This window comes from Mchenga conophoros, linkage group LG2 (genome assembly GCF_057382185.1).
Source record: "Mchenga conophoros isolate Kocher_MC1m ecotype Shallow Benthic linkage group LG2, M_conophoros_male_GT1.1, whole genome shotgun sequence".
NCBI lineage: Eukaryota > Metazoa > Chordata > Actinopteri > Cichliformes > Cichlidae > Mchenga > Mchenga conophoros.
In genome coordinates, this window is record NC_140527.1 from 14,234,895 (window position 1) to 14,261,036 (window position 26,142).

General features: G+C 44.2%; 1 protein-coding gene across 5 annotated transcripts in view; it reads left to right on the top strand.

Moving 5' to 3' along the window:
* htr4 (5-hydroxytryptamine receptor 4) overlaps positions 1-26,142 on the top strand; it is a 162,990-nt gene that overhangs the window by 40,946 nt on the left and 95,902 nt on the right. For all 5 annotated transcript variants that reach the window (XM_085286906.1, XM_085286929.1, XM_085286913.1 and 2 more), the window contains exon 2: positions 18,229-18,307. In XM_085286906.1, coding sequence (XP_085143032.1) covers positions 18,252-18,307 — 56 coding nt within the window. In that variant the 5' untranslated portion in view covers positions 18,229-18,251. The remainder of the gene's footprint in view (positions 1-18,228; positions 18,308-26,142) is intronic.

Consider the following 26,142-nt stretch of genomic DNA (forward strand, 5'->3'; position numbering starts at 1 on the left):
ACAGCTCGTGGCCATAGGTGAGGGTAGGGACGTAGATCGACCGGTAAATTGAGAGCTTCGCTTTTACACTCAGCTCCCTCTTCACCACGACCGACCGGTGCAGCGTCTGCATTACTGCAGCTGCAGCCCCAATCCGTCTGTCGATCTCCGGCTTCCTTCTCCCATCACTCGCAAACAAGACCCCGAGATACTTGAACTCCTCCACTTGGGGCAGGAACTCATCCCCGACCCGGAGTGGGCACTCCACCCTTTACTGGCTGAGAACCATGGCCTCAGATTTGGAGGTGCTGATCCTCATTCCCGCTGCTTCACACTCGGCTGCGAACCGTTCCAGTGCGAGCTGGAGGCTATCACCCAATGAAGCCAACAGAACCACATCATCCGCAAAAATCAGAGATGAGATTCTGAGGCTTCATCGGGTGAGGGCCTCCAGCTCGGGGTCTTGTTCGCGAGTGATGGGAGAAGGGAGCCGGAGATCGACAGACGGATTGGGGCTGCAGCTGCAGTAATGCAGACGCTGCACCGGTCCGTCATGGTGAAGAGGGAGCTGAGTGTAAAAGTGAAGCTCTCAATTTCCTGGTCGATCTACGTCCCTACCCTCACCTATGGCCACGAGCTGTGGGTAGTGACCGAAAGAACGAGATCGCGGATACAAGAGGCAGAAATAAGCTTCCTCCGAAGGGTGGCTGGCCTCTCCCTTAGAGATAGGGTGAGAAGTTCGGCCATCCGGGAGGGGCTCAGAGTAGAGCAGCTGCTGCTCCACATCGAAAGGAGCCAGCTGAGGTGGTTCGGGCATCTGACAAGGATGCCCCCTGGGCGCCTCCTGGGTGAGGTGTTCCAGGCATGTCCCACCGGGAGGAGGCCCCGGGGCAGACCCAGGACACGCTGGAGAGATTATATCTCTCGGCTGGCCTGGGAACGCCTTGGTATTCCCCCGGATAAGCTGGAGGAGGTGGCTGGGGAGAGGGAGGTCTGGGCCTCTTTGCTTAGGCTGCTGCCCCCGCGACCCGGCCTCGGATAAAGCGGATGAAGATGGATGGATGGATGGAGATTCTGAGGCCACCAAAGCGAAAGCCCTCCACCACTTGGCTGCGCCTAGAGAAACAGAACCTGTTGCAATAATCTTCATTATCATGTCTCAATGTTGGAAGGCAGACTCAGAACTGGGAGGGAAAAAATGGATTAATTATCTGGCTTTGATAATGTGATCTTTGTTGCTGTTCATATCCCTCCTACTCCCACACCCCTCCATTACTGCGAACAAATAAAGGCATAAATGCCAAAACATGATATTTCGAAGGTGAAATTGTGGGTGCAAAAAGCACCAAATCAGCTGAATCCTCAGCTGGAGGCTGTAATATTCTGCACATTATTATCTGAAACATACATTACATACACCATTTTTATGAAACGACCCAGCAAACCAAATCTGATAAGAGTGTCGATGAAATATGAATAATGCATCACCGGCCATCAAGCAGCAGAAGAACACTCTGTGTTATTCTCTTGAACAAAAACATTTTATTGGTTCAAGATTCAAGCTCTTTATCATCAATACAACAATATGCTGTACACAGTATACAGCGTAACAAAATGCCGTTTCACCCCAAACCCCCCATGGTGCATTTATAAGAATTAAAAAATTTATATCTCCAAGATATAAAACTAGAAACTACAAGTAAATAATAACTCACTAAATTTGGGTAAAATTAAGAGATAAAAAGGTACTGCTATTAACTATATCACAATAAACAAAGACGGAGACAATATGAAGTGGTCATTTGCAATTACATTTAAGTGAGATGACTGTGCAATAGGTATTGAATACCAGAAACTGATAATTGTATTTAAGATTAGTCTTCTCATTGGTTTTGGGACTGGATATCACAGGTTCTGCACCACCTTTAGAGCATAAGCAGCAGCGTCCCCGTCTGTGGCGCTGTCAGTGAAAGCTGCTGCTATTCTCAGTTGGAGATAAGTCTCTCTGGAAAGACATTCGGGCCCTCCTCACTTTTTCACTTCCTGCATTTCCTGTAAATCAGATCATATAAGAGATTATCAGGATTCAGAGTTTCAGTGCGAATCCAGAAATAAAAGTTCTAAAGTGTGTGTGTGTGTGTGTGTGGGGGGGGGGGGGGGGGGGGGGGTATTAATGGACCAAAAACCCGGTCCCCACGAGTTTGAAGGCATTTTTGAGACTCAAAATGTGGTTTTAGTGTCAGGGTTACAATTAGGTTATGGTTAGGTTTAGGCTAGGCATTCATTTTTGATGGTTAGTGATAGGGTATGCGACATCTCATTATGTCAATGAGATGTCCCCACAGGGATATAAATACCCACACATTTCCTCTGCCTTCTCAGTCTCCAGGCCGTCCTGATGCAGAGAGTAATGTTACGTGAGAAAAGCTGGGAGCTGATTGGCTGCTGGTGTGAGTCGGTCAGTTAGCAGGTGAAAGGTGGCTCTCTTCCTGTTTCTGCACGGTAACTATTTTCCTGGCTTTGAAACCATGGCAACAGACAGCATCCTCAAGCCTGAAGGTACGCTAAAGCAAGTGGTATATCCTGTCACGGCGAGTGAGATGAGCCATGTGGAAAATAAAGGAGGATCCAAACGCAGGCACTTGTACAGATGTGAGGGTGGTTTATTAAACACAAAAAGCAAATGGACAAACGGCGAACGGAGCAATGACTAAACTAAACTGGGAACAAACTAACTACAGAACATGAACCTGGACATGAATGAGAGCGGGCGGAAACAGATGATGGTTGACTGCAGGGAAACACACAGATGAAGCAGGGTGGAAACACAGACGGACCAACAACTACAAAGACAGAAGACGCGACTTAAATGCACACAGGTGGGGGACACAGCTGGGAATAATCAACAAGACGAGACAGAGGTAAAACTGAACACACTCACACGAGACGCAGACCTTCACAATAAAACAGGAACAAGAAACCATCACACAAAGACAGACTCGACACTGAGAGACAGACAGAAAATGACACATGGAACTAAACTAAACCTGCAAAAACATGACAACTCAAAATACTGGGTCAAACTGACCCAGAACCGTGACAATATCCTAAAACTTCCAAATATTACCAAACAATGAATACATCATTATATGTCGTAAAAAGCTGCCAGAGATCAGATTGTTCTGTCAGCTGATGTGAGGGGGCGTGGTTAGGGTCAGATCCGGGGGCCACAAACGTTGCAGGTGAGTTGTTTGGCGCCATTTGTTCCCTTCGATGAGACCACGAAGCCCCCCGAACACATGCAGGGTGTCCCCATGTGGCCTCACATTAGCTCCACGGAGCCAGCTGACAGCCTGTGTGCTTCACATGTTAAATACAGCAGCTTCACTGTCTGCAGTTTTGTGTGGATGGCTGACATGTACATCGCTCCTTTTATCGTGTGTAATATAACAACATCACGAAGCGCTGGTGTTTGTATCACCCGATAAAATCAGATTACTGACTGTAAATGTCACAAATGGCTCTCTGAGGTAGTAATTGTTTATGTCACTGGGCCTCAATATTCAGTAAAAGCTCCAGAATACAAATATTGGATTGAATGAAATGATGTTAAGCAGCTTAACTGGATTTTTGACCTGTAGTCCAAATACTGAGAGAGGACTGTGGTCTGAGGTCGTCTCTGTGATTCTCTGACATTTTCATCACGATTTATTGTTTTGATTTGTTACAGTATTATCTTTGTCTTCATGCCGGAGTTCACATCCATTCAGTCTTTAAGCATAATGAAGACTGGCGCTGAACATGAATATAGACAAGATGGTAGAACAGGAAGTGGATCAATACTTGTCACAGTAATGCAGTACTGGCTCTAAAGTTTACTACAAAAGAATTGTTCTGACTTTGGTTTTGTTCAGCAGTCTTGTTAGTTTATGGGGTCAGAGGGCCCGGTGGCGCCTGTGTCCGGCAGCCTCGCCTCTGTCAGTGCGCCCCAGGGCAGCTGTGGCTACAATGTAGCTTGCTATCGCCAGTGTGTGAATGTGTGTGTGAATGGGTGAATGACTGAATGTAGTGTAAAGCGCTTTGGGGTCCTATGGACTAGAAAAGCGCTATACAAATGCAGGCCATTTACATTTTGGTTGTGTTGAGCAGGGAAACCATACATGTTCATTAAAGTTAAAAAGTACTGAATGAAGCTGTAGAAGAAGAAGAGGTGAGCTCATGTACAAGAGATGAGCGTTCCCCAGAGGGTGTATGGGCTCATCTTCAACCTCGGTAATTCAGGTCAGTTTAGATTCGAGCCCCTGGTCCTCGGCATCGAAAGGATCTGGCTGAGGTGGTTCAGACCTGGGGTTCACCCGAGCTTGTATCTCTCCTCAGAAAAGCTGGAAGAGGTATCTGTACAGCTCTTCTTAAACTACTCTTCTCTGATCAGGAGGGATGGAGCTGGTGTTTTCGTTCAGAGAGTTTGGAAGGACAAAGTGGAAAGAATAAAAATACACTGACTGTCTCCTTCTCCCCGCTTCCTCCACCTCTTCTCAGGGCACACTGGGGTGATCCAAGCCAGCCTAGATCTCATCAGAGATCATACATGGAGATTCATGTACACTCATACTTGCTCACCCCTCTCACTGAGGCCACCTTTAAAGTGGAAGTCCAGGAGAACCCATCCAGACCTAATGAAATCTCCTGTAGGTCAGTCTGGGTAACTTTTGTTCAGACCATCAAAGTCTCCACTTTGCCTGGCTGTGGTTTCAGAGTTAGGGCCCGGCTATGGGCGTTCCCTTCACCCAGTCCTGGGTGGTGTTCTTGATCCTGGCTCCTCATTGTTCCCGCCATCGTGGGTCTCTTGAATCAAAACAGCACCTGGACAGGTAAACCTGTCAGCACAGCCAGGTGACGATCCATGCAGTAGCTTTAAGTAACATACATGCAGAAACATGGTTTTCATCGTAAGCATGGGCCTGCCTCGTAAATGAAAAATGCATGCGGTATGGATGTTTGATTGATTGATTGATTGAATCTTTATTTTGAACATGTTGAAAAAGTACAACAAAATAGAATTAAAAGAGACAAATGAACCAAGCAAAACAAAAGGAAAACGAGCAACCACAACTCCAAATAACGTTCATGTTCAAAAAGGAGCAGGAAGAAGCATAAGCCTATTTAATCCCACCCCTTTTCCACTATCTAGTATCAATAGACTACAAAAACACCTCCTTGCAATTACCTTATATGTTATGTGTAAATTTTTTTTATATGTATACATATATGTTTCTATCTATCCATACATATGTATATACACATACGCAAATATACACATTTTCAATAACCCCATTAACACCTCAAGGATACACAACCTAAAAATATACAGGGAGTGCAGAATTATTAGGCAAATGAGTATTTTGTCCACATCATCCTCTTCATGCATGTTGTCTTACTCCAAGCTGTATAGGCTCGAAAGCCTACTACCAATTAACCCTTTAAGACCTACCATAGAACCAAGTCCGCCAGAGCTTATATTATATTTTTACAGTGGGGCAAAAAAGTATTTAGTCAGCCACCGATTGTGCAAGTTCCCCCACCTAAAATGATGACAAGGGTCGGTAATTTGCACCAGAGGTACACTTCAACTGTGAGAGACAGAATGTGAAAAAAAAATCCATGAATCCACATGGTAGGATTTGTAAAGAATTTATTCGTAAATCAGGGTGGAAAATAAGTATTTGGTCAATAACAAAAATACAACTCAATACTTTGTAACATAACCTTTGTTGGCAATAACAGAGGTCAAACGTTTACTATAGGTCTTTACCAGGTTTGCACACACAGTAGCTGGTATTTTGGCCCATTCCTCCATGCAGATCTTCTCGAGAGCAGTGATGTTTTGGGGCTGTCGCCGAGCAACACGGACTTTCAACTCCCGCCACAGATTTTCTATGGGGTTGAGGTCTGGAGACTGGCTAGGCCACTCCAGGACTTTCAAATGCTTCTTACGGAGCCAATCCTTTGTTGCCCGGGCGGTGTGTTTTGGATCATTGTCATGTTGGAAGACCCAGCCTCGTTTCATCTTCAAAGTTCTCACTGATGGAAGGAGGTTTTGGCTCAAAATCTCACGATACATGGCCCCATTCATTCTGTCCTTAACACGGATCAGTCGTCCTGTCCCCTTGGCAGAAAAACAGCCCCATAGCATGATGTTTCCACCCCCATGCTTCACAGTAGGTATGGTGTTCTTGGGATGCAACTCAGTATTCTTCTTCCTCCAAACACGACGAGTTGAGTTTATACCAAAAAGTTCTACTTTGGTTTCATCTGACCACATGACATTCTCCCAATCCTCTGCTGTATCATCCATGTGCTCTCTGGCAAACTTCAGACGGGCCTGGACATGCACTGGCTTCAGCAGCGGAACACGTCTGGCACTGCGGGATTTGATTCCCTGCCGTTGTAGTGTGTTACTGATGGTGACCTTTGTTACTTTGGTCCCAGCTCTCTGCAGGTCATTCACCAGGTCCCCCCGTGTGGTTCTGGGATCTTTGCTCACCGTTCTCATGATCATTTTGACCCCACGGGATGAGATCTTGCGTGGAGCCCCAGATCGAGGGAGATTATCAGTGGTCTTGTATGTCTTCCATTTTCTGATGATTGCTCCCACAGTTGATTTTTTCACACCAAGCTGCTTGCTTATTGTAGATTCACTCTTCCCAGTCTGGTGCAGGTCTACAATACTTTTCCTGGTGTCCTTCGAAAGCTCTTTGGTCTTGGCCATGGCAGAGTTTGGAGTCTGACTGTTTGAGGCTGTGGACAGGTGTCTTTTATACAGATGATGAGTTCAAACAGGTGCCATTCATACAGGTAACGAGTGGGGGACAGAAAAGCTTCTTACAGAAGACGTTACAGGTCTGTGAGAGCCAGAGATTTTCCTTGTTTGAGGTGACCAAATACTTATTTTCCACCCTGATTTACGAATAAATTCTTTACAAATCCTACCATGTGAATTCATGGATTTTTTTTTCACATTCTGTCTCTCACAGTTGAAGTGTACCTCTGGTGCAAATTACTGACCTCTGTCATCATTTTAAGTGGGGGAACTTGCACAATCGGTGGCTGACTAAATACTTTTTTGCCCCACTGTACATGCTGTGGAGCCATTTTTGGGAGCATTTCAAGTTGCTATACATCAATACAACCATTATAGCCCAGATTTTAATAATATGTATTCACTAAGTGCATAGTAATTACATAAATTGCAAAAAAGTGCAATAAACTACAAAAAAATTGAAAATCGTTTTTGATTTTTTAACATATATTTGTAGTTAGAGAAATTTAAGAGGCTTATCCCTCAAAACTGTAAATACAAAAAAGTTGCACAAAACAGTTTCCCACCACAGGAAATTTATTTTGAGTGTCTTCATAGTTTTATTTTTGAAATACACCAATTTTTAAACACTGCAGGAAAAACGAAAATAAATATTATACTGCAAATTTGCAAAAAAGCAGCATATGCATCAAAATAAACTATTTCCAGCAGTGCAATATGAGTCCTAAGCATCCCAGAAACAACACAGAAAGTCATAAAGTCAAAGATAACTTTTAAAAAGAGCAGTATAGGCCCTGAGGCCCTGATGGCAAAAAAGACTACATTTCCGCGAAAATGACGTCACTTCCGGTTTTGGGAAGGTAATGGCGGAAATGCAAAAGTTCGCGCTGACGTCTATTCCAACGTAGGAAGTGTTATGAACAGCTGATCGGATCGGCAAAGCGTGTTTCTGGAATATTATGTTTTTGTTCCTGCAAGCGCTTTTTATGCAGTTTTTGCAAAGCTTTATGTGGAAGGAGACCGTGACCTAGGACAAGCTGATGGCATAAGTTGTAAGTACAACTCGTCCGGTTTCATATGCAAAAAAAATTTTTGCGCTAGCTTACGTGGTTGCAGTGCTACTGGGATTTAAAAATAGTTACGCAAAACAGCGTGTTCCCGCTCCGATCGGCTCTAAAGGGTTAAGCATATTAGGTGATGTGCATCTCTGTAATGAGAAGGGGTGTGGTCTAATGACATCAACATCCTATATCAGGTGTGCATAATTATTAGGCAACTTCCTTTCCTTTGGCAAAATGGGTCAAAAGAAGGACTTGACAGGCTCAGAAAAGTCAAAAATAGTGAGATATCTTGCAGAGGGATGCAGCAGTCTCAAAATTGCAAAGCTTCTGAAGCGTGATCATCCAACAATCAAGCGTTTCATTCAAAATAGTCAACGGGGTCGCAAGAAGCGTGGGGAAAAACCAAGGCGCCAAATAACTGCCCATGAACTAAGAAAAGTCAAGCGTGCAGCTGCCAAGATGCCACTTGCCACCAGTTTGGCCATATTTCAGAGCTGCAACATCACTGGAGTGCCCAAAAGCACAAGGTGTGCAATACTCAGAGACATGGCCAAGGTAAGAAAGGCTGAAAGACGACCACCACTGAACAAGACACACAAGCTGAAACGTCAAGACTGGGCCAAGAAATATCTCAAGACTGGTTTTTCTAAGGTTTTATGGACTGATGAAATGAGAGTGAGTCTTGATGGGCCAGATGGATGGGCCCGTGGCTGGATTGGTAAAGGGCAGAGAGCTCCAGTCCGACTCAGACGCCAGCAAGGTGGAGGTGGAATACTGGTTTGGGCTGGTATCATCAAAGATTAGCTTGTGGGGCCTTTTCGGGTTGAGGATGGAGTCAAGCTCAACTCCCAGTCCTACTGCCAGTTTCTGGAAGACACCTTCTTCAAGCAGTGGTACAGGAAGAAGTCTGCATCCTTCAAGAAAAACATGATTTTCATGCAGGACAATGCTCCATCACACGCGTCCAAGTACTCCACAGCGTGGCTGGCAAGAAAGGGTATAAAAGAAGAAAAACTAATGACATGGCCTCCTTGTTCACCTGATCTGAACCCCATTGAGAACCTGTGGTCCATCATCAAATGTGAGATTTATAAGGAGGGAAAACAGTACACCTCTCTAAACAGTGTCTGGGAGGCTGTGGTTGCTGCTGCACGCAATGTTGATGGTGAACAGATCAAAACACTGACAGAATCCATGGATGGCAGGCTTTTGAGTGTCCTTGCAAAGAAAGGTGGCTTTATTGGTCGCTGATTTGTTTTTGTTTTGTTTTTGAATGTCAGAAATGTATATTTGTGAATGTGGAGATGTTATATTGGTTTCACTGGTAAAAATAAATAATTGAAATGGGTATATATTTGTTTTTTGTTAAGTTGCCTAATAATTGTGCACAGTAATAGTCACCTGCACACACAGATATCCCCCTAAAATAGCTAAAATTAAAAACAAACTAAAAACTACTTCCAAAAACATTCAGCTTTGATATTAACCCTTTAGAGCCAGTAGGAGCGGACACGCTCCATTTTGCGTAACTATTTTTAAATCCCGGTAGCTCTGCAACCACGTGAGCTAGCGCAATAATTTTTTTTGCATATGAAACCGGACGAGTTGTACTTACATCTTATGCCATCAGCCTGTCCTAGGTCACACTTTCCTTCCACATATAGCTTTGCAAAAACTGCATAAAAAGCGCTTGTAGCAACAAAAACATAATATTCCAGGAACACGCTTTGCCGATCCGATCAGCTGTTTGTAACACTTCCTACGTCCATCAGCGCGAACTATCGCATGACCTGCCCGAAACCGGAAGTGACGTCATTTTGCGGAAATGTAGTTTTTTTTTTACCATCGTGGCCTCATGGGCTTATACTTGTGTTTTTAAAAGTTATGTTTGATTTCATGACTTTCTGTGTCGTTTCTGGGATGCTTAGGACTCATATTGCACTGCTGGAAATATTTTATTTTGATGCGTATGCTGTTATTTTGCAAATTTGCACTATAATATATTTTTTCGTTTTTCCTGCAGTATATGAAAATTGGTGTATTTCAAAAATAAAACTATGAAGACACTCAAAATAAATTTCCTTTGGTGGGAAACTAGTTTGTGCAACTTTTTTGTATTTACAGTTTTGAGGGATAAGCCTCTTAAATTTCTCTAACTACAAATATATGTTAAAAAAACAAAAACGATTTTCAATTTTTTGTAGTTTATTACACCTTTTTGCAATTTATGTAATTACCATGCACTTAATGCAGACATATTATTAAAATTTGGGCTGTAATGGTTGTATTGATGTATAGCAACTTTAAATGCTCCAAAAAATGGCTCCACAGCATGTAAAAATATACTATAAGCTCTGGCGGACTTGGTTCTATGGTAGGTCTTAAAGGGTTAATGAGTTTTTTGGGTTCATTGAGAACATGGTTGTTGTTCAATAATAAAATTATTCCTCAAAAATACAACTTGCCTAATAATTCTGCACTCCCTGTATGTATATATATATATATACCCATACCAACATACCCGTGCACCCGCACACACATGAAAATATTAGACAAGAACACCCTATCAAATCTCTACCTTTTCCCTGTACTCTGTAAATACCATATCCTTAAACCGCTTTTTAAACTGCGCCATGCTTGGACATTGCTTCATATCTTTACTTAGTCTGTTCCACAGCTTCACTCCACACACAGAGATGCAAAAACTTTTTAATGTTGTACGGATACGAGGATGTTTTAAATTTAATTCCCCCCTCAAATTGTATCCCCGTTCCCTTTTAGAAAACATTTTTAGAATATTGTCAGGAAGCAGGTTATTTATTGCTTTATATATAATTTGTGCAGTGAGAAAATGAACCAGATCTGTGAATTTTAGAATTTTTGATTTTAAGAATAGTGGATTTGTATGATCTCTGTAACCAGTTTTATGGATTATCCTTATGGCCCTTTTTTGTAATATAAAGATTGATGATGGCGAACATTTTTAAGTATTGCCCCAAACCTCTGCACAGTAATTCAAATACGGTGCAATCAGGGAACAATAGAGAATGTGGAGTGATTTGTGGTCCAGAATGTGTTTTACTTTACTCAAGATTGAGACACTTCTTGAAATTTTGTTATGTATATGATTTATATGAGTCTTATGTTCAAGTACTCTTTCAATTTCCACACCATCTAAATGAATCTGCACTTGTGCATTTCTAAGGGAATTCCCAAATAAGATCATTTTAGTGTTACTTAGATTTAGCGATAGTTTGTTCCTCCATCCATCCATCCATTCGCTTCCGCTTATCCTTTTCAGGGTCGCGGGGGGCACTGGAGCCTATCCCAGCTGTCATAGGGCGAGAGGCAGGGTACAGCCTGGACAGGTCGCCAGTCTGTCGCAGGGCCAACACACAGGGACAGACAACCATTCGCACTCACTTTCATTCGCACATTCACACCTAGTGATAATTTGGATTATCCAATTAACCTATCCCCACAAGCTGCATGTCTTTGGACGGTGGGAGGAAGCCGGAGTACCCGGAGGGAACCCACGCAAACACGGGGAGAACATGCAAACTCCACACAGAAAGACCCCGGCCTGATGTTGGAATTGAACTCAGGACCTTCTTGCTGTGCGGCAACAGTGCTAACCACCGTTTGTTCCTGTTAGTTTGTTCCTGTTTAACCATTTTTTAATTTTGCACATTTCTGAAGTAATTGTATCCAGCAGCTCCTTTAGATTCCCCCCAGAACAAAAAATATTTGTGTCATCTGCAAATAATACTAATTTTAATATATCAGATGCCTTACAAATATCACTTATATAAATAATAAATAATTTTGGACCCAGTACAGAGCCTTGTGGAACACCACAAGCAATGTCCAAGCATGATGAGGAATGGACACCCAGCTTCACAAATTGTTTCCTGTCACTTAAATAATTTTTCACCCATTGCAGTACAACCCCCCTGATCCCGTACCGTTCCAGTTTATTAATTAATATGTCATGATTTATTGTGTCGAATGCTTTCTTGAGATCCAGAAATACTCCAGCTGCATACTGTTTCTGATCTATAGCATTCGTAATCTCAATTGATTCAATTAATGCCAGAGATGTTGATCTTTTTGATCTGAATCCATATTGACTGTCAGAGAGTAATTCATATTTATCTAAGAATTTGTCTAATCGTTTATTAAACAGGTTTTCTAGGATTTTGGAGAATTGAGGTAGTAAAGAAACAGGCCTGTAATTTGTGAAGTCGCACTTTTCCCGTCTGAAATGATAAGTTGCAAATATATGTTAGAGGTCCTACAATTCCTTCAATGACCTTCTTGACGATTTTCATGTCAATATCATTACAATCAGTAGATGTTTTATATTTACACATGTGTACAATGTCAATTATTTCTTTTTCCTCCACTGATGTGAGGAACATTGAGTTAGGGTTCCTATCAATCAGGTTTTCACTACAGTCTACTGATGGCAGTGACTCAGGAATTTGTTCTGCCAGTTTTGGTCCAATATTTACAAAATAATGATTAAAGCTGTTGACAGCAGTGTTTTCTATAATATTGCCATTGTCGATAAAGTATTGAGGATAACTTTGTTGTTCAGAATTATTTTTAATGATACCATTTAAAACATCCCATATTCCCTTCATATTATGTTTATTGTTGTTCAATATTTTACTATAATACTCCTTTCTACATATACGTATAATATTGGTCAACTTATTTATGCATTTTTTATATTTATTTTCAGCATCTTTTGTTCTTTGTTTTAGGAATTCCCTATAGAGTGTATTTTTCTTTTTACATGCATTTTGTAAACCCTTAGTGATCCATGGTCTATCTGAATATTTGTGCTTTCTGTTGTATTTTATTGTTGGACAACTCCACCCTGTTACTCCACCCTGCTGGTTATTGCACTGTTCATGGCCTCCTGCAGGCTGCTGAGTATCTCCCGCACACAGGAGCGTGCTGTTCGTCTCCCCCCACCTGCACTGGCTGAACATTGGCTGAACTTCACTTACCCTCCACCCTCGCGACGCTCCGTCACTCAGTCTGGACTCTTCTCGAGTTTTTCGTGGCTTGGCTGTTTGTGCACATTTATGTTTTCTGGCCTCTCCACACTAGTTTCTTCTTCTCTCACATTTTTCTTTTTCTCATGTTCAAAGCTTTATGCTCAGAAAGCTTTGCATGTGCGCTCAGAAAGCTCTGTCCTAACCCAGTTTCAAGCATTTGTTTAATGATGTGTTAGAGAAACGCCGGTGATTTAAATGCCGGTTTATGGCTGTGACAGAACAGGAGCGCCAGCTGCAGATGAGCATCCTGCTGTTGCATCACACAGGAAATAAAATCACGCCGATTGCACAAACACTTGTGGGTTATATGGAAAACCAGCTTTACTGACACTGAAGCCCTAGGCAGTGATCCATGCTCGGCAACACTCAAGCAAAGCTAAATAGGACACAGGGGCCCAGGAAGGATCACAGGCTGTGCTGCCGTTTGGAAAGTGCACGTCATGTGACACACAGCATCGCTAATATTCAGCATTTCGTGCTGTGGCACGAAAAATGTTAAAAGGGTTGACTTACTTAATCTTTTTATGCATTTATGTTCATGCTGACTAATTTTTATTATTAGAGTTATAATAGAGTTATTGCTGTTTACAGTTTTAAAAAGCATATTATTTTTATTAAGATGCCAGATTCCAGATATGTCAAAGGTTGCATGTTGGCGTCCAGTGCGCCGGCTTGTGTTTGGCTATAAACTTTAAAGTGGTTTTTGACAGAGTTTTGTTTTTATGACAGGTGCTCTGATCCTGTGAAAATGTGAGAAACTTTTGCACGGCTGTCATCGGAAGCATCACATAGAGTTGGATGTCTCGAGACCACTTTTACGTGGTTTTGGTCTTGTCTTGGTCTCGCTGTCTCGGTCTTGCTGTCTCAGATCCACGTAGTGGTCGGGAGATTTGGAGTCAACAGTATCCATGACACACAACGTAACGTCCGATAATGTGTCATGTGCAAAAGCATCAGCTCTAAGAGCCGTGCTTAGAGAGTGCTTAGTAGTGAATCAGAAGAGTCGACTCCCATTGAGCGAGAGCCGGCTCCTCACTTAATTTCCTTTCGCTGCTCAGCTCTCACACAGTGGCTCAGCTATGCTCCAATCCCTCCATATTGTGGCCAATAGCATGCGAGGATATAGGATAATATCATTATGTGAAAAACAGAGGGTGAGAGACGCGACAGTCAAGTGGAGCGTGCGAGTGCATCGCAAAAACACATAAATATGCCTGACACCTGTAAACGAAGCAGCATCTGGCTGCAGTTTAAAGACTTTTTTGACTCGGTCTCATCTCGACTTTGTCTTGGTCTTGTCTTGGTCTCGATACCCTCTGGTCTTGGTATTGTCTTGGTCTTGGTTTAGGCGGTCTTGACTACAAGTCTATAGCATAGAGCATATACTATAGTTCTTACGGATGTTATTAGTGACGTGAAGTGACGTCATGTACCGGCTCAGCTGGGTTCTGTGTGTGTGAGGCTTCTCTCTGAGTTCTTTAGCTTCCCCACACAGTCCAATCACATGCAGGTGAGGGTAACTGAGAGACGTAGGTGTGGAAGCACATTTGTGGAGTTGGGTGATAAGCTCAAACTCACCGAGACCTCCTGTGGTGGTAGTGAGACGACGCCTGCGCGATGTGTCGGTTATGTTAGATGACGTGATGACTCTAAAGTGCAGAGCTGTGGTGAACAAAGATCCATGTGAAAGTGTGTGTGAGGTAAATGTGCTTTGATAGACGTCACCTCGCCCAGCCACAGGCGTGCACGTCCTGCCCTCAGGCCACTGCATGTGGGCAGAGCTGTGTTAAAGTCACCCCATGACGGGAATATCCCATCGAAACAATGGCGGCGCTGTGTGAATGTAAGAGGCAGCCCATGGCTGAATGTGGAAGACTTCATGAGGTCCAGTCTGCCAGCTCTTGCTCTGCATGCAGGAATTCCTGCCAGACTCAGTCCAAACATCCACACGTCTCTCTGCATTCACTGGCTTGTTGGCTCGACTCAGGGTCGTCATTTTAAACGCTGATGTGCACTTCTGATCCTCCGTGCCGAGACTCTCATTCACGTCGCTGTGAATAAATCTCTTAGCAGCATCTTTCTGTCCACTTGTGATGTCCCTCCCACCGCTTTAGCAGCTGGCAGCAGGAACACTGGAGGCTTTCCTGGCTGGCCTGCCTCAGCGTGTTGTCAGGGCCGACTTCGATGCCTCAAAAAGAAGCCTTGCATGTCCCAGCCCTGCAGCCTGAGCTCACCTGAGCTGCTGTCATCTCATTTCCTTCTTGCTCAGCAGTCTTTTATCTTCTTCCCTGGACTCCCTGTCAGCATCTCCCACCGTCTTAGCTCTGCTTGTATTTCTACTCTCTGAGCTCCGTGTGACTGGAAGAGAGCTGACAGACTCCAGTAAACCCTCTTAGCAACCTTGCCCATTAGCTCTGTCATGCGTTCAGCTCACCTCACCTCCCCGACTGAGGCTATTATAGAACAGAGTCGGCAGCCCGTGGCGACCTGGAGACGGTTCCAAGGCGTTTTTGACTCACGGCGAATCAGTGATGATATAATAATGATTAGAGACGAGATGATAAAGTACTGAAGAGGAATGTTCTTGGTCAGTATGTTTTTGTTGTGAAGGTGACGTGTGCTCCAGTTTATGTGAGCGCATGGAAACCCGGTTCATGACAGAATAATTAAGAGCAGCTCCAGCTGAGGCTACATGGACTGAGCTGGGTTCACTCAGTCTGTGTTAACCTGTCTGAAGATGAGTTATGGATTAGCTGGACTGTACAGATGTGTATTGTGATGGATTGTGCACATTACGCATGCATTGAGCTGTTTGTTCACATGTGCAGGTGGCATGGCTGCATTCAGCACGTTAGCGATGCTGCAGAGCTAATAAAGAGCTCTGCATCTATATTTAGTACATCACGCTTCCTGAATAAATCTCAGACTCTATATGATGAATTACCTTCTCTCTGACTGAAGATAGATTAAATATGCCTTCCTTTTATATATGCTCATCTCATCCCAGTGTGCCGATATTTAGAGGTTAAGCCTAAAACCAAAGCAGGCTGTAAGTTTCTGTGTATCCAGGCTTTTCTCTTCACATGTGGATGGAATATGTAAACAACACATCCTCCGTACTAACACTTGCATACAACCGCAGATCAGCCACAACAATAAAATCCCCTCTAACCACCAGAGCAGCTTTTATTCTCTCTACGGGGTCCCAGTAGGAGTGGCTCTGGGTTAACACTTGTCCTTTCCCCACAAACAGATCGCTGGACTCTACTGTGACAGGACTGTGAATTATTTAAAATCTCATAAAATCAGTTTTTTCTCATTCGTAATGCACAGACATTGGCTAATCATATATCACAGAGCACTTTTTAAATCTGTACTCCTCCTTGTTCCTGCAACATTCAGTATTTTGTGCAGATTAGAAGGTTTTTCAGTCACAATCACACAAACACGCTAGGATCTTTTCTGCTGCTCAGGCGCCTTTCTCACGGCTGCCGTGTCGTACAGATGGGTCACAGATTAGAGAGAACACCCTGAACCTTTAACCCCCCCCTGGAGGTCAACCTGGGGCCCTGCTTTGCTGCGAGTGGCATTTCATTGGCACGGTTTGGGCCTGCGTGTCCTCGAACGGAGAGGGTCACTGCTCTTCAGTACAGCTGTTGTTTATGCTGTAATAAATGAGCCGTCTGGGAGTCTCCCCTCCACAGAGCAGGAGGGGAAAGGTTTGGTGAATCATGTGACAGTATGATTATTAACAGAGCTCAGATCAGTCTGTATCAACTGTTTCTGGACAGAATAACTGCAGCAGATTGTTGTGGCTGTGCGTGTGGGTGCACATGATCCTGGTATAATGTAATATAAACGCTGGTGTAGGGAGATTGTGTGCAGCAGATTTACAGACGCAGTCTGGTTCTTTTGATTCCTTGTGACAGAAAAATAAGTGGTTGTGCAGACATTTTTCTGCAATGCTGTGCAACGCTTTGAGCTGTCAGCATATGGGATGTAGATTAGGTGAGGATTTTGTTCTTTCTGCTTTGTTTTTGTGCAGATATAAACGTCCACGCGGCAAAGCGTTCGTGACAGCTGCCAGCTCGGCTGAACGGGGGTAAATCTGCGGGGCGTGACCCTCCTCTGCCTCTTTCTCTGCCAGGCTGACCTTCACTGCCCCGCCCCTGTTCATCCCACCTGCAGCCTTGGGCTGCCTTCCAATACTGTTTCTGTTGAATTCTGCATGAATAGAAACGAGTTTTGCTTTGATGGATTTTTATTTTGTGAACATTTTTAACTGATGCTGCACTTCGTCGGCGATCTTGTCTTACCTGACTGAACATCCGGGTTTCCTGATACTCCAAAACACAAAGCATGTTTTCTTAAATGTGAGAAAGTCGGTTTTTTTTAAGTAAAAACGACTTTCTTCTCGATGTTGGAAAAACACAATCAGCTGACAGCGTTGCATTTTCCACTGGAGAAATGTCTTCCTCCTCTCACCCCAACCAGTCGCAGCAGATGGCCCCGCCCCTCCCTGAGCCTGGTTCTGCCAGAGATTTTCCTTCCCACTGCCGCCAAAGTGCTTGCTCATAGAGGGTCATGTGTTTGTTGGGTTCTTCTCTGTATGTATTATTGTAGGGTCTACCTTACAATATAAAGCACCTTGAGGCGACTGTCATTGTGATTTGGCGCTGTATAAATGAAACTGAATTGAATTGCACAACAGATCGGCTTTCTGAAATTTGATGCCCTGACTCCGTGGATGACCTCGAGACCTTTGCTCTGTGGTCTTCTTTTAGATTTATATCTGTGGAGACTTAAAGGCCAGCCCGAGTGGATTTGATCTCAACCACTCAGTGAGTGTCCTGGACTCTGCTCTGTTTTTTGTTCTTATCCTTGGTGCTGAAATGTAATAAATGTTACTGTGGTACCTGAGTCTCCTGAATGCTTAAATCGACAGTCGATTTCATAAAACATTGGATGTTATATGCTCAGTCTTTGACCTCCAGCTGGTCAGTCAGATGTTTAGTAATCACCTTTCCTTACAGACTCAGACTTACAGTCAGTTTGAAATCCTCTGAATTCAAACTCGTTCGACCCAAATCCAAAGCTGCACGTGCAGCGGCAAGTCGTTCATCAGCACACGGCAAATGTCAACCAAAATTGTCGCATTTGCATAATCCTGATGTGGTTTAACTCACCTATGTTAATGTAATCTGCTGAGACCAGGACTGGTGTGATAGTAATTAAAAGTTCCCTCTTTAATAATGTAAATCATCATGTTCATGTTTTAACAGTGGTCTTCTGTCTGCAGGGACTCTCAGCATTTATGGTCACATGAATGTCAGCGCTGCAGGCCAGATGCCGGCGATGGCGGAGCTCGGCGGTGAGAGGTGAGAGTTAATCAACTTTTACGGAGAATAATCACACCATGTGTGATTACACACTTCCTGACAATGGTCACGCTGATTAATACACAACACAAAATCCACCTTTTAGCTGTTAGCTCAGTCAGACTCAGTGATGAGAGCTTTGACTGTTCGTAGATGCTGACACTGCATGGATGCATCAGAGACGTGACATGACGCTTCTTTTTTATAGTACGAATCAAAACGTTTTCTTATATGTCATCTAACTCCTTCACAGGAAACTGTACAGGAGTAAGTGTGGCTCAGCAGCCTTTCAGGTTCATACAACACAGAACTAAACAACATCATTGACAACAGATATGAAACAGCAAGAAAAGAGGGTGCAGAGGCCAGTTACAAAGTGGCTTGCAGATTTGCGTATATGCAGACGTGCAGGCAGGCTGTGTTGTGTGGATGTGTATCAGCTGAGCTGCAGTGGTGAGCTTCACTCTGAGACCTGAATGAATTCACTAATGTTCACATGAAACACTGTGAAACATAACCGACTGCCCAAACGCTTCATAATTAATCTCATTCCAACAGACGCTTCAGTCCTGTAAGTCACACTGAGTATGAAGTGCTCATGGTTTCACCCACACGCTGGTGTCCATTATGTAAAAGCAATATTCAAATGTATTTTGACAGCTCTGGTTTCCTCTTCAGGGACATCCTCATCTTCAGATATTTGGTTTAGCTGAGGAAACATCAGCTAGCCGGGGGTTCTCGCTGCCTCTGTAGTTGTCTTTGCCTCCGGCTTGTGGGTTTGATTAAAACACTGATCCTGCTGAAAGTGCTGGCTGGTCTGTTTTTGCTGTGCTGGGATGCAAAGAGATCATTTTTCTGTTCTTGGTTAACAACTTTTAGCCTGGAGGATGAGAGACGGATGAGACTTTGTTCAGAGCGTCACAGATCCACAGACACAATTCTCAAAGAAGCCAGAGACAGGGAGCGTCAGTCTGGAGCTGGAGCACAGAACCAAGTGAAAGCTGAGGTTTTTACATCTCTACATTAAATATTTCCTCTTTGCTGTGGGCGTTTCTGTGAGAAAACATTGTTGATGGTGTGATTATTCAGTGTGATCTCCACTCTGTGTGAAGCAACACTCAGCACCTCTAACTACACTAAGCTTCTGCTTCCTGCTCCATATTAGTCATAAGGTTTCTAATAATGAGGTGGGTGCATAGATGGTTATCCCACTAAGCTTATCTCACTTTATTAAACACACAAGCTCCACCCACCCCAAAGGTCAGCTGATCAGAAGAAGGTTAAAGAGACCTGCTGATCGCGCGTCGTGTTGTTTTCACGTTCAGATATTTCCTGCGTGTCAACAGTGAATCTGAAACTGAAACTACGAATGCTGAACCCAAAGAAGAACTGTGACACAAACAGCAACAGCATGAAATATAAAATGTGGATCCAACATTAACGTTTCCTTTCAGCTTCATGGAAAAAGAGAGTTCATTACTAAACCAGGCACACACAGGATTTGATTCCCTCAGGACGTTTGAGTCAGAATTAAAATGATGTACGAGAAGCAGGAGGTCGCGGTACAGTAGTTGCTCAGGCTCAGCTATGAGGTAGTACTACATGACCTAGTTGTGTGCTGTGCTGTTATGGATGGGGTCCGTGTCATGTGATGACTGCCTCCAGCAGCGTTTGGAGAGGCTCACGCTGCACTTGACATACATGAGATCATAGCGTGTGCCCGTATACATTAAATGTGGTCACACGAGTGGCACATATCAGTCAGAGGTGGTGGGCAGGTGACTTACCTTCAAATATGATGAGAGATGAAACGAGTGCACTCAGAATAAAAATGAACAGAGTACTTGTGGCTCTTTGACTTTCTGTCTCCAACTTATAGAGTGATGGGCTTAAGGTGGAATCAGGTTTGTGGTCTGATCTCCTCTCCAGCCTTGGCTTTGAGTCTTTATCCATCATCCTAGAGAGGCACGCTCAGTCGCAGATGCAGGAAACATGCGAGAAAATCTTTCTGTGCACAGTTTCCTGTTGGAGCTGCTGCTGTGGGGCAGACATCTGTCTCTGCACGGCACTCAGTTTGTGTCTCACAGTTTTTATCATACAGATGCCAAATGGAGTCCCTGTTGGAGACTGAAATTTGACTCTGAACAGCTCGGCCTCAACTTACATTAATGTGGTAATGATGTGATAATAAATACTTATTCCCCCCACTGTGTGTTGTGGGCATGTAAGACATTCATAAAACTCACCAGTCTCAGGTCGGTTATTGTTTACACCTTCTGAGTGGGAGAAAGTGTTCAGTGTACATTTGAGTGTAGTAGGAGTATAAGAAGTACTTTGGCGGTCAGACTATGATGATGAGGTCATCAGAGAGTGGAGATGGAAGTAGGAGGTGAGGACTGAAGTCCTGGAGTGTAGACGCTGTGGGTGGAGCACACATTGCTGATGTAGAGCTGGAGGATGAAGGCACTAACATCTGAAGGGTGTAGTAATAGATTACAGTAAATGATCGAGCAGGGTGCAGAGGGGAATTCCCCTCTTCCCCTTTTCCTCTTCCAGATGGGAAGAGGAAGAGGGACCAGGAATGTGAAAAACTTCATACAGATAAACATCATCATCATCATCATCCATCATCTTCCTCAGCATCAGCAGCAGCCTCACTCTTATACATCTGGTCTTATGTTATGTGCTATAACACATGTTGTGTGTTTGGAGCTTTTCAGGTGGTTTTAATTGGAGGACATGGGTTAAGACTGCAAAGCGTATGAGATGACCCAGTTTCACACATTTGTAGTGTAATAATGTTGTGTAGGTTTGTGCAGGTAGGTTTCTCGCAAAGTTATGCAAAACTGCAGAGAGCAGCGCTTTCTTCATGGTACGGTTTTAAAATTCAGAACTAGCATGCTAAAGCTAACACAACAAGCACATGAGAATCCCTCTGGACAGAGAGGAGACACAGCAGGACCGTCCTGGCTTAAAGAAGAGTGTGCGTGTGTGTAAAGGTCCAGCACACAAAAATGAGCATTCCTCACAATCACACTTCCACTGGTGACAATTTATAACACACATTCATTTAAGCTAAAAGCACTGAAGTCATATGGATGTTCAGTGATTGGTTGATTTTTGGTTAGAACAATATCTGAGTACCCTGGACAGTCACCGAGGAGGCATCCTGGTCAGATGCTGAGCAACAACGACTTTCTCCTTATGTTGAGGAGGAGCAGGTGTACTCCTCCTCCTCCTCACCCTCTCTCTGAGTGCAGACACCTTCAGAGAAATTCATTTCTGCTGCTCGTGGCCATCGGTGAGGGTGTGACTGTAGACTGAGCAGTAAATCACTAGGTCAGTTCTGTCGTTCCCACAGCGAGCTGCAGACTTGTGTTTCCCCGGGAACGGGAAGCACTTACACTCCTCTTGGCTGGTGTCCCCGCCATTTTCTGGCTTGAGTCTTGGAGATTCTCAGTCTCGTTCCCGCCACTTCACTCAAACTGCCCTTCAACACTGATAATTATTCATAAATGTTATTCATCATCTTTTTATTGCTTATGAATGTGTACTGTATGTGAGTGGTTGTTATAGTGGGGCCTTTTCACAGTGACAGCCTGAGCCGTGTGATTTGGGAACATGTTTTGTGCTGCCGGTTGTTACTGCAGAGAGTCGTGCACGCTGAGCTGAGGCTGATCATGTGACCCAGCTGTTACTGTTTGGTTTTAAACACTGACACACACAGGCAGCAGTGTGTGCGTGTGTGTAATACAGCTGTTGTAACAGCTGGATATGGACTTAGCCTCAGTGCCAGCAGCTCCACCCTCAAACTGGAGCTGCGTGTCTTTCTCCACTCGTTCATTTGTTGACTTAAATTTAAATTTACGTTCCACGTGTCAGGGCATGACACTGCGCCGGAGCTCTTTGCCGTTAGACTTTGTAAAGTAGCTCAGTGTAGGTCAGTGCTGAGCGTGCATTGATCCGAAACAATGATAATAATATTGATAATAAACTGGGTTTCAGTTTTTACACACACTAACGAAGTGTACAGAATCCGTTTTGTTCTTTATATTTCTTGCACAGTAGTCAGGTGGACAAAGGAGCTTGCAAAGAAAAACGTCTGGACTTCTTTAGGTTACTTGAAGACATTTCACCTCTCATCCGAGAAGCTTCTTCAGTTCTAAGGTCAAATGGTGGAGAGTCCCAGATATAAACCTAGTGGGAGCCACTTCACAAGCGCATGGCACAACACAGAAGAGCCACCTCCACAGGACAAGACTCAGCAGTCCATCTGCATCTTAAGGATAAAGGACACTCTTTCGAGGATGCCAATGTTCACATTTTGGACAGAGAGGACAGATGGTTTGAAAGAGGAGTGAAAGAAGCCATCTATGTCCACTGTGAGCGACCATCTTTGAACAGAGGCGGGGGTTTACGACACCACCTCTCTGCCATCTATAATCCAGTTTTGAGATCCCTTCCCAGACGCCTTAACGCTCACATCCTGGGCCATCTGATCTCAGGAATTCGCATGATAAGGTGGGGCCAGGTTTCACAATGAACTCACCCGAAACTCTGGCTGATTGGGACCCACACCCAGTTTCACACCTTGGCACAGGCGATTAGAGGATCATAAGGGGGTCCTTTTGTCCCTCTGTGGGGGGTCACTCCCACTAGGTTTATATCTGGGACTCTCCACCATTTGACCTTAGAACTGAAGAAGCTTCTCAGATGAGAGGTGAAACGTCTTCAAGCAACTTAAAGAAGTCCAGACGCTTTTCTTTGCAAGCTCCTTTGACTACGATGACCTGGATGACTGAGAACCTTCACAGATATAGTCAGGTGGAGTACACACGATTTTATTGTGCATGTACAATGACAATAAAGGGCAATTCAATTTTATTCTATGCTATGCTGTTCTATGTTATGCTGTGCTATAATCCATGAATGCAGACACGTCCAAGAAGGTTAAATATTTAACTTTGCTTCCGTGAAATGACATGAGGAAGCTGAAATGTGCAGATTTTCAGCTTTTGGGCTAAGCGTTGTTTCTCTCTCCTGAGTTGAAGTTAGTGAGGGTGGTCTGTGCCTGTGCAGCCACCCTGGAAAAAACAGAAATGATCCTATTGGTTGTCAAAGCTCGATTTTATTGATATTTATTGATTTATACTGAGGTGTGAGAGGCTTCAGGGAGTTCATCGAATGTCGATGCTTAGGACTGAGTTCTAGAAATGGACACCAAAGTTTCTCAGCTTCTGCTGTGGGTGCACAGTTATGCAGCTTATCTGAGGTTTATTTGTATAATTCAGTCAAGCTGTGTGCATTTCATGCTGTAAGTCACAGACGGCCGGTCTATAACTCAGATTGTGATAAGAAAAGATAAAGTGTTCATGGAGTCCACAAAGACGTGTGCAGAGCTCTCCTCAGCTTACATCCTGCAGTGCAGTCACTACTTTCAGCAGCAAGAGTCATCCAAGAGAGTCAGACTCAGAGCGCTCGGATATCAGTGAGCTTCTCTTCCCTCTCGTCGAATGAGCTACTGCCTCTTCCCGCGTCACCTCAGGTGTCCTGTGACAGATCCTGTTTTCTGCATGACTGCTTCCAACAGGAGCCTCAAGCTCTAGAAGACCCAACCCGAAGCCTCAGGTCGCCTCCTGCCGGTCCGTCCGTACAGCACATTTGTCAGCGCACTTCGCTCCTTCCTTTAGTTCAAATGTTTCAGAGGCGAAAGATAAAGAGCACAAAGTCATTGTTCTCTAAATCCCACACCGCCGTCTTCTCCTTTTCTCCTTTTCCTGTTAAGAAGATATTTTTCTAGTTGTGGGTTCCTTTAAGGACAGACGAGAGATAAATTGCAGTCAACAGTATTTATTCTTGCACACCAGGAAAAATTAAACACAAAGCCGTGCGTCCTGCCACTGCCCGGCTGGCACAACTTTAACAAACACTATCAGGGCGAGCAGACGTGCCACACTCTTCTTCTGCTACAAATTCCAGCACAGCGCTGCAGATAAAAAGCGCAGGAGAGAAATGAGCCAACACGAAACCGAGGAACTGCTCGCACTGTGCTGAGCTCCAGCCGAGCCCACGGAGTACGTTTTTATCAGGAACACCAGGAATTCTTGTCGTAGTATGAAAAGTAAAAGCTCGTGCCTGACAATGCAGGGACTTTGAGATGCAGAAAATCTCTGACAGTGTCAACAGACTGTAAACTAAAGCAGTGGCGTTAGTATTTCAGGAATAATGATCCGATCAGAGCGCTGGCAGGTCGGCACACACAATGACACACACGGCTGCTGCCGGGGATTACACAGATATAGAAAACAGTGAGAAAACCCAGATGTAAGTCCAACATTTAGCCTGAATTTTGACTCATGACATACTGCATGTTTGCCAGGCGTGCTAGCATCAGAAATCCATTCAGCATCCCTCGGCTTCTCCTCCGAGGCATCATTTTGGGGCGATCGTGGCTCAAGAGTTGGGAGTTCGCCTTGTAATCGGAAGGTTGCCGGTTCGAGCCCCAGCTTGGACAGTCTCGGTCGTTGTGTCCTTGGGCAAGACACTTCACCCGTTGCCTACTGGTGGTGGTCAGAGGGCCCGGTGGCGCCAGTGTCCGGCAGCCTCGCCTCTGTCAGTGCGCCCCAGGGTGGCTGTGGCTACAATGTAGCTTGCCATCACCAGTGTGTGAATGTGTGTGTGAATGGGTGGATGACTGGATATGTAAAGCGCTCTGGGGTCCTTAGGGACTAGTAAGGCGCTATATAAATACAGGGCATTTACCATTTTGCCACATTGATTGTTTGCTGCCACTTTGGCAGCAGCTGACGGCACAGTCTCAGTGTATTTGACTGTTTTTCTATCCATTCGTTCAGACTACACGTGGTGGCTGTGCTGCACAGTCAGGACTTGGCAGGCGACGCACTGCACCGTCACTTTTCACAGACTAAATAATTCATTCAGCAACTGCTTATGTAATATCAATAAGAAACCCTCCATTCATTTAAAAGGCACCTGCTGATGCATAAAAGCTGAGCGCGCACACACAGCGATGCTGTCAAAATCTGCAGTGATGGGATCTGTGAAGCAGCTGAATCTCTCTTCCTTCCCACGGAGATGAGTCTGAGCCAGAGCGCTCCATCGTTCCCATCCCGTTCGTGGCCGACCAGGTGATTATCCCGTCAGGATCCTTTTTCACCATTTTTTGTTAGAGTTGTTGACCACTGATGACTCCATGTGATATACGAGGGCCTGCTGGCAGGAACTCTGAGGCCTGCAGATCTACTTTGTATTTTAGTTCTGTATTCTTCATCAAAGATGCCTCACAGTCATGAATCTTATTTTCTAACAAAAACCGAGCAGTAAATCCTCTGGGCTCAGTAAAACCTCCGCTGTACCCGACCAGCACCGAAGGTAACGAACTGCTGCTGCTGAAGCTGATCATTTTCCTATCAGCTGTTTTCTTTATGTGACCAAAGCTGATCCGTGTTTTTCTCTCATTTCTTTGTGTTTAGCTTCATACAAATCTATGTGACTGCAGTCTCTCAGCGTTGTAGCTTTCAGCAGGCAGTAATATGTATATACAGTGGGGCAAAAAAGTATTTAGTCAGCCACCGATTGTGCAAGTTCCCCCACCTAAAATGATGACAGAGGTCAGTAATTTGCACCAGAGGTACACTTCAACTGTGAGAGACAGAATGTGAAAAAAAAATCCATGAATCCACATGGTAGGATTTGTAAAGGATTTATTCGTAAATCAGGGTGGAAAATAAGTATTTGGTCAATAACAAAAATACAACTCAATACTTTGTAACATAACCTTTGTTGGCAATAACAGAGGTCAAACGTTTACTATA